Source organism: Dipodomys spectabilis, unplaced genomic scaffold (genome assembly GCF_019054845.1).
Source record: "Dipodomys spectabilis isolate Male_0828 unplaced genomic scaffold, ASM1905484v1 ptg000187l, whole genome shotgun sequence".
Classification (NCBI taxonomy): domain Eukaryota; kingdom Metazoa; phylum Chordata; class Mammalia; order Rodentia; family Heteromyidae; genus Dipodomys; species Dipodomys spectabilis.
Genome location: NW_024870864.1, coordinates 13,805,867 through 13,814,733, shown reverse-complemented (window position 1 = coordinate 13,814,733; position 8,867 = coordinate 13,805,867). Strand labels below are relative to the sequence as shown.

Genomic DNA, 8,867 nt, shown 5'->3' with positions numbered 1-8,867 from the left:
TAATCAAAATTAAATCAGAATTAAATGAATTAGAATCCAAAAAACTATAGAAAGAATCAACAAAACAAAGAGTTGGTTCTTCGAAAAACTTAACAAAATTGACAGACCCTTAGCAAATCTTATCAGAAAAAGAAGAGAACACACCCAAATTAATAAACTCAGAGATGAGAATGGAAACATCACCACGGAAACAACGAAGATTCAGAACATTATAAGGGAATGCTTCTCAAAACTTTATGCTAATAAGTTTGAGAACTTGACAGAAATGGACCTCTTCCTAGCAAATACTGACATGCCAAAACTAAACCAAGATGAGTTAAACTATCTTAACAGGCCCATATCAAGCATTGAAATAGAAACAGCAATGAGACCTCCCAGCTAAGAAAAGTCCAGGACCAGATGGTTTTACAGCGGAATTTTACAAGGCCTTCAAAGCAGAGCTCACACCACTTCTCCTCCAACTCTTCAATGAAATTGAAAGAGAAAGCTCACTACCGAACACATTCTATGAATCCATCATAACCCTCATCCCAAAACCAGGCAGGGACTCATCAAAGAAAGAGAACTATAGACCCATTTCTTTCATGGACATTGATGCAAAACTTCTCAACAAAATTTTGGCCAATCGACTTCAACAATTCATCCAAAAAATCATACACCAGGATCAAACAGGATTCATTTCAGGGATGCAAAGCTGGTTCAATATACGCAAATCAATTAATATTATTCATCACATCAACAGGAGCAAGAATAAGAACCACATGGTTATCTCAATAGATGCAGAAAAAGCATTCGACAAGATCCAACACCCCTTTATGATGAAGGTTTTGGAAAAATTAGGAATCCATGGAACATTCCTCAATACAATAAAGGCTGTATATGACAAACCTACAGCCAGCATTATACTCAATGGTGAAAAACTAAAGCCATTTCCTCTTAACTCAGGAACAAGACAAGGATGCCCACTCTCTCCACTTCTCTTCAATCTAGTATTAGAATGCCTAGCTACAGCAATAAGACAAGATGCAGACATAAAGGGGATCCAAATAGGGAAAGAAGAAATAAAACTCTCCCTCTTTGCAGATGACATGATCTTGTATTTAAAGAATCCCATAGACTCCACTCCCAAATTACTCAAGCTGATTCAAAACTTTGGCAAAGTAGCAGGTTACAAAATTAACCCCCAAAAATCTATGGCTTTTCTGTATGCCAACAATGAGAAAAGTGTGGCTGAAATTAGGAAAGCAACTCCATTTGTAATAGCCCCACAAAAAATAAACTACCTAGGAATTAACTTAACCAAACAAGTGAAGGACCTCTATGATGAAAACTTTAAAATCTTGAAAAAGGAAATCAACACAGAACTTAAAAAATGGCAAAACCTCCCATGCTCCTGGATTGGAAAGATTAACATCGTGAAAATGGCAATACTTCCCAAGGCTATCTACAAATTCAACGCAATACCTATCCAAATTCCACCCTCATTCTTCAAGGAAATAGAAGAGGCAATCCAAAAATTCATATGGAACAATAAAAGACCCCGAATAGCAAAAACACTCCTGAATGGAAAGAACACTGCTGGAGGAATATCAATACTAAATTTCAAACTCTACTATAAAGCCATAGTAATCAAAACAGCTTGGTATTGGCATAAGAACAGACCTCAGGACCAATGGAATAGAATTGAAAACCCAGAAATGAACCTACAGACCTATAGCCATCTAATCTTCGATAAGGGAGCTAAAACAATAGAATGGAAGAAAGACAACCTCCTCAGTAAATGGTGCTGGCAAAATTGGTTAACTACATGTAGAAAACTTAAGCTAGATCCTTATATATCACCCTGCACCAGAATCAACTCCAAATGGATCAAAGACCTTGAACTCAAAGCAGACACTCTGAAAACATTACAGGATGGAATAGGAGAAACCCTAGGTCTCCTTGGCTCAGGCCGAAATTTTCTGAATAGAGACCCGGAAACACAACAAATCAAAGAAAGGTTGGACAAATGGGATTGCATAAAGTTGCAGAGCGTCTGCAGGGCAAATGACATAGCTAGCAAGATCAATAGAAAGCCCACGGATTGGGAGAAGATCTTTACTAGCCATACAACGGACAAGGGCCTCATATCTAAAATATACTTGGAACTCAAAAAATTAAACCCCCCAACAACAAATCCTCAAAGAAACAACTGCCCAATAAATAAGTGGGCTAAAGACTTAAAGAGAAACTTCTCTGAAGAAGAAAGAAGGATGGCCAATAGACACATGAAGAAATGTTCAACATCCCTAGCCATAAAAGAAATGCAAATCAAAACAACATTGAGATATCACCTCACTCCAGTTAGAACGGCAAAAATCAAGAACTCTAACAACAACAGATGCTGGAGGGGATGTGGACAGAAAGGAACCTTACTTCATTGTTGGTGGGAATGTAAACTTGTTCAACCACTTTGGAAAGCAGTATGGAGGTTCCTCAAAAGACTTCACATAGAACTCCCCTATGACCCAGCAATCCCACTTTTGGGCATTTACCCTAATGTTTACAAACAAGACCACACTAAAGCTACCAGCACAACTATGTTTATTGCAGCATTATTTACCATAGCTAAGATATGGAACCAACCCAGATGCCCCTCAGTAGATGAATGGATCAAGAAAATGTGGTATATATACACAATGGAATTCTATGCCTCCATCAGAAAGAATGACATTGCCCCATTTGTTAGGAAATGGAAAAACTTGGAAAAAATTATATTAAGTGAAGTAAGCCAGGCCCAAAGAAATGTAGGTCCCATGATTTCCCTTATTTGTAATATCTAGTATATGTATGAGTCAAGCGGAAAAGGTCAGATAATGTGATGTCAGGAAAATGAACCCTTAGATGTGTATTTTAATGTTTTTTTCTTTCATGCATGTGTTTCTAACACATTTATAAGATTATCTCTTTGTTGCTTTGTATGTCCCTCCCCCACAGTATAACCCCTGCTTTCACTATATTTGATGTCAGTATAACTTGTGGAGGAGATGGGGAAAAAACAGTTGTTTAAGGATACAGGTGGACCTGTTGCAACAGTGAGAAGTACAAGTTGTCATGTCCAAAACGAGCTTTACAACGTTGGTGCCGGGGGGGGGGGGGGGGGGGGGGAAGGAGGGGAAGGGGGGGAAGGGGAAGGATTGGGATTAGGGGGGAAGGGGGAGGCTGGGAAGGGATGTGAAGGTTAAACAATGGAGGAGCCTGCAATGCTTGGTAAGAAATGTACGCATTATCCTGCCCATGTAACTGTAACTCCTCTGTACAGTATGTTCACAAATAAAATTAAATTAAATTTAAAAAAAAAAGAAGTGAAGGACCTCTATGTTGAAAACTTTAAAATCTTGAAAAAGGAAATCAACACAGAACTTAAAAAATGGCAAAACCTCCCATGCTCCTGGATTGGAAAGATTAACATCATGAAAATGGCAATACTTCCCAAGGCTATCTACAAATTCAACGCAATACCTATCCAAATTCCACCCTCATTCTTCAAGGAAATAGAAGAGGCAATCCAAAAATTCATATGGAACAATAAAAGACCCCGAATAGCAAAAACACTCCTGAATGGAAAGAACACTGCTGGAGGAATATCAATACTAAATTTCAAACTCTACTATAAAGCCATAGTAATCAAAACAGCTTCGTATTGGCATAAGAATAGACCTCAGGACCAATGGAATAGAATTGAAAACCCAGAAATGAACCTACAGACCTATAGCCATCTAATCTTCGATAAGGGAGCTAAAACAATAGAATGGAAGACAGACAGCCTCTTCAGAAAATGGTGCTGGCAAAACTGGTTAACTACATGTAGAAAACTAAAGCTAGATCCTTATATATCACCCTGCACCAGAATCAACTCCAAATGGATCAAAGACCTTGAACTCAAAGCAGACACTCTGAAAACATTACAGGATGGAATAGGAGAAACCCTGGGTCTCCTTGGCTCAGGCCGAAATTTTCTGAATAGAGACCCGGAAACACAACAAATCAAAGAAAGGTTGGACAAATGGGATTCCATATGGTTGCAGAGCTTCTGCAGGGCAAATGACATAGCTAGCAAGATCAATAGAAAGCCCACGGATTGGGAGAAGATCTTTACTACCCATACAACGGACAAGGGTCTCATCTCTAAAATATACTTGGAACTCAAAAAATTAAACCACCCAACAACAAATCCTCAAAGAAACAACTGCCCAATAAGTAAGTGGACGAAAGACTTAAAGAGAAGCTTCTCTGAAGAAGAAAGAAGGATGGTCAATAGACACATGAAGAAATGTTCAACATCTCTAGCCATAAAAGAAATGCAAATCAAAACAACATTGAGATATCACCTCACTCCAGTTAGAACAGCAAAAATCAAGAACTCTAACAACAACAGATGCTGGAGGGGATGTGGACAGAAAGAAACCTTACTTCATTGTTGGTGGGAATGTAAACTTGTTCAACCACTTTGGAAAGCAGTATGGAGGTTCCTCAAAAGACTTCACATAGAACTCCCCTATGACCCAGCAATCCCACTTTTGGGCATTTACCCTAATGTTTACAAAAAAGACCACACTAAAGCTACCAGCACAACTATGTATATTGCAGCATTATTTACCATAGCTAAGATATGGAACCAACCCAGACGCCCCTCAGTAGATGAATGGATCAAGAAAATGTGGTATATATACACAATGGAATTCTATGCCTCCATCAGAAAGAATGACATTTCCCCATTTGTTAGGAAATGGAAAGACTTGGAAAAAATTATATTAAGCGAAGTAAGCCAGGCCCAAAGAAACATAGGTCCCATGGTTTCCCTTATTTGCAATATCTAGTATAGGTATGAGTCAAGCGGAAAAAGTCAGATAATGTGATGTTAGGAAAACGAACCCTCAAATATGTATTTTAATGTTTTTGTTTCTTTCATGCATGTGTTTCTAACGAATTCATAAGATTATTTTTTTGTTGCTTTGTATGTCCCTCCCCCACAGTGTAACCCCCGCTTTCACTATATTTGATGTCAGTATAACATGTGGAGGAGACGGGGACAAACAAGTCGTTTAAGGATTCAGGTGGACCTGTTGCAACAATGAGAAGTACAAAATGTCATGTCAAAACCAGCTTTACAATGTCGGAGGGGGGGGGGGTATGATTGGGTGGGGGGGAGGGGGGAGGGTGGGAAGGGAGGTGAAGGGTAAACAAAGGAGGAGGCTGCAATGCTTGGTAAGAAATGTATGCATTATCCTGCCCATGTAATTTTAACCCCTCTGTACAGTATGTTCTCAAATAAAATAAAATTTAAAAAAATAAAGAAAAAAAAAAAAGAAATGTACTCATTACCTTGCTCATGTAATTGTAACCCCTATGGTATGGTATGGGATGGGATGGGATGAGATGGGATGGGATGGTATGGTATGGTATTTTCACACTTAAAAAATGATGATAATGGGACTTTCAGAATCATGAGTTGATTAAGCAAAAAGCTTTTAATATCTGAGTCATATAATTAATTTGCTTTATATTTAACCAACATAATCTATTTATTTGGTGATATTCAGTAACATTCCCATTTAAAAAATCCATCTCACTTTTAAGCCTAGCTTTTTGACTAATTCTTCAATTCCTAGTTACTACTGCTTCTTGAGTCATTCTGCATGGGATTTGACTCTGTAATTCTCTCCAAACAATAGAAATGGCATGCTGCTGGTAGATGATTTTGTCTTTCACATTTGGTAGTAAGTGATAAATTGACTTCTGCAGTAACATTATAAATTCTGGTTCTGGAAATCCCTGGAAGCTGAAGTAATCCAAGATCCCACTTGGACAAGGTTTCTAGTGTGACATCTTCTGTCAAGTCCTCCAAACTCAGATTGCTGCTTCAGTTCAGAGAATTTGCTATGCTGCTCCCCAGCCAAGCTTTGAAATAGGACAGCTGGGCCAAGCCCTAGAGAGATGTTTTTGTTAAGGACTGTATCACTGTGGGTGGAGTATCTATATCTTGCATGCAGTAATAAACCCCAATATCTTCAGCCTCCACCCTGCTGATTTGCAGTGTGAAATCTGTGCCTGACCCACTGCCACTGAATCTTTCTGGGACCCCAGATGCTCGGTTGGTAGCCCAATAGATCAATTGCTGTGGAGACTGGCCAGGCTTCTGAAGGAACCAATACAGAAAGCTATCTCCATCGCTATCTATGAGGCTCTGACTTGACCTGCAGGAGAGGGAGACTGTCTCTCCCAGGGTGACAGCCAGGGAGAGTGGAGTCTGAGTCATTACAATATCACCATTGGATCCTGAAATTAAAATAAATGAAAAGTACAAGGTTATATGTGGTATATAATTTTTTCTGTGGTTATACATTAATCGCCAATCTTTTTCATGGTTTTCCTTCTATCCTAAAACCATTCAATATTTCAAAACATATACAAATATTAAAAAGCATAAATGAGGTTCTAGATCTCATGTATACTACCCACTGCACAGTTGTCATAGTTGTCACCAAAGCTCAGGACCTGGTTTCATCTAGAATGTCCATCACTCTCATATAATTAACTTCACTTGCCCTATTCTAGAGGACAAGTTCTGTGCATCTAACCCACGAACAGAATACAAACAAGAAGCAGTGGCCCTGAGGGCTCACCCTCAACCCCCTTTTCCATCCTCATCTCCCTCTGCCCTTACCAGTGATCCACAGCATTAGGAGTCCCAGAACCCAAGAACAGAGCCTCATTTTAGCTGGGAATCCAGGAGATTTGATCAGTGAAGTCAAGATCAAGATGAGCCTTTATGTCAAACTAGGGCTGGAAAGTCCTCCTTGAGGAGCACTATGCAAATCAGCAGGTGGGTGCAGCAATGTGAGAAGAACAAAGCAGAGGGCAAGGGCATCTCTCTGGTGAAGAAAGTGACTTAAATTTCTTCTGTGTTTGGAGAAAAGACCCACAAATACCAGGCTGGCTCCAGCAGTGGTTGGAAGGACCCCTCTCCCCTGATGCCTGGATCTGCAGGGAGGATGTGGTATATTTGACCCTGTCAACTTAAAACACTAGAGGCCCAATTCAATTGAAATGTGTGTCCAGGAGAGTCTTGGTGAAGGGTCAATTTGATTGGCCCTCTTCTAGTTATTCTAGAGAAAAGTACTGTACAGAGACTTCATTTGCCATTGTCTCTCAAGAGTTCTATGCAATACCACTGTGGTTTGAATTAAGTAAGGAAATCAAATACCTACTTCAGTTAATCTGATATCACTGAAAGTAAGTTAACTTTTGATTAGCAAGTTATCAACACTTGTTAGAGATATTATTTATAAGCCAGACATTGGTGGCTCATGTCTGTAATCCTAGCTATTCTGGAGGCTGAGTTCTGAGGACATGGTTCAAAGCCAGTCCAGGCAGAAAATTCCCCTTGTGACTCTTAACTCCAATTAATCATTCAGAAATTGGAAGTGGTGCTGTGGCAGAAAGTGGTAGAGCATTAGCCTTGGGCAAAATTGCTCAGGATCAGGCCCAGGTCCTGAGTTCAATCCCTACAAGTGATTAAAAATAAAAATTAAGGTTCTTCATTGAGGGCGAAATAAATTAAATTCCTTATGGTCACTTGTGTTGAAACAAAATAACCCTGAGGATAAAATCCTCCTTACAGAGGGTAAACTAATAACATTTCTACATGAAAGAGAAAAATGGCAGAGAAAACTAAATATTTTTGGGGGGGTCCAGTCATACGGCCTGATCTCTGTGCCGAGGTGCTGTCCCTCAGCTCTTCAACTCAAGGCTAGTGATATACCACTTGAGCCACAGCACCACTTCCAGCTTTTTTTCTTTTTGCTTATGTGGTACTGGGGAATCGAACCCAGGGCCTCATGCATGTAAGGCAAGCGCTCTACCACTGAGCCACCTTCCCAACCCCAGAAAACTAAATTTTACATAGACATTTTCACAATCAGTAAATATGGGATTATACTTCTTCAGCATAACTCTTCACCAGACTAACAACAGCATTCTTAATATTTCTCGCTCTCTCTTCTATAAGACAGTATCAATAAGAATGCCAGTTACATTCACTTAATCAGACAATGGCAACATCTATTTTTTAATCTTTCTACAGAGTCTGCTCCTGGAAAAGTTATTAACTCTGTATTAGACCCTCCTTGTCCTGCCTGCATTCCATTGGGCAGCCACAGCCAGGACTCCAAACCTCATAGCAGGACCCATGTCTCAGGATAACAAACACTCAAGCTTAAGTCTTCCCTTAAGCTTCATCAGTATCTACTCAGAAACTGAATGCCTTAAGAAACAAAGAACTCCCACTCATCTGGTCGAACCACTACTAAATATCCCCATGCTGCTGATCACATGTATGGTGTATAACATGTGAACACCATTATATGTTATAGACTGTGACAGACAATTTGCTCCAGGAAAGTTAGAATGAACTTGTGACTTTAAATGAGCATCATTATTCCACAATACTGTGAAATTCGGGAAATTATGTAATCACTTAATCACAATCAAAAAAAAAAGAACCTCGGGGAAAGTAGGGAGGGAAGGGATGGTAGGGGGGAAACAATGGAGGGGGTAACAATGTTCAAGAGGAAGTGTACTCATTACCTCACTCATGTAACTGTAACCCTCTGTATAGTATCTTTACAATAAAAAAAAAAGAAACTGAATGCTGGTTCAGAGTTGTACAGAGAAATTCAAATTCCACTCAGCCTGAAGAACATATATTTCTCTTGCTATTGGCCACTCTTTGTGACATTTTCTTATGGATTACACAAAATTTCTTCTATTAAAATTTATTATAGGAATTTTTATTGTAATTAAGTGATTACATAAATTTCACAAAT

The 8,867-nt window shown here is 39.2% G+C and overlaps 1 gene segment (V, D, J or C); it reads right to left on the bottom strand.

Moving 5' to 3' along the window:
* Nucleotides 1–5,579: 5,579 nt before the first annotated feature.
* Nucleotides 5,580–6,796, bottom strand: LOC122121249. The segment is given in 2 exon segments: nt 5,580–6,318; nt 6,707–6,796. Coding segments are annotated over 2 exon segments (399 nt in total).
* Nucleotides 6,797–8,867: the final 2,071 nt, after the last annotated feature.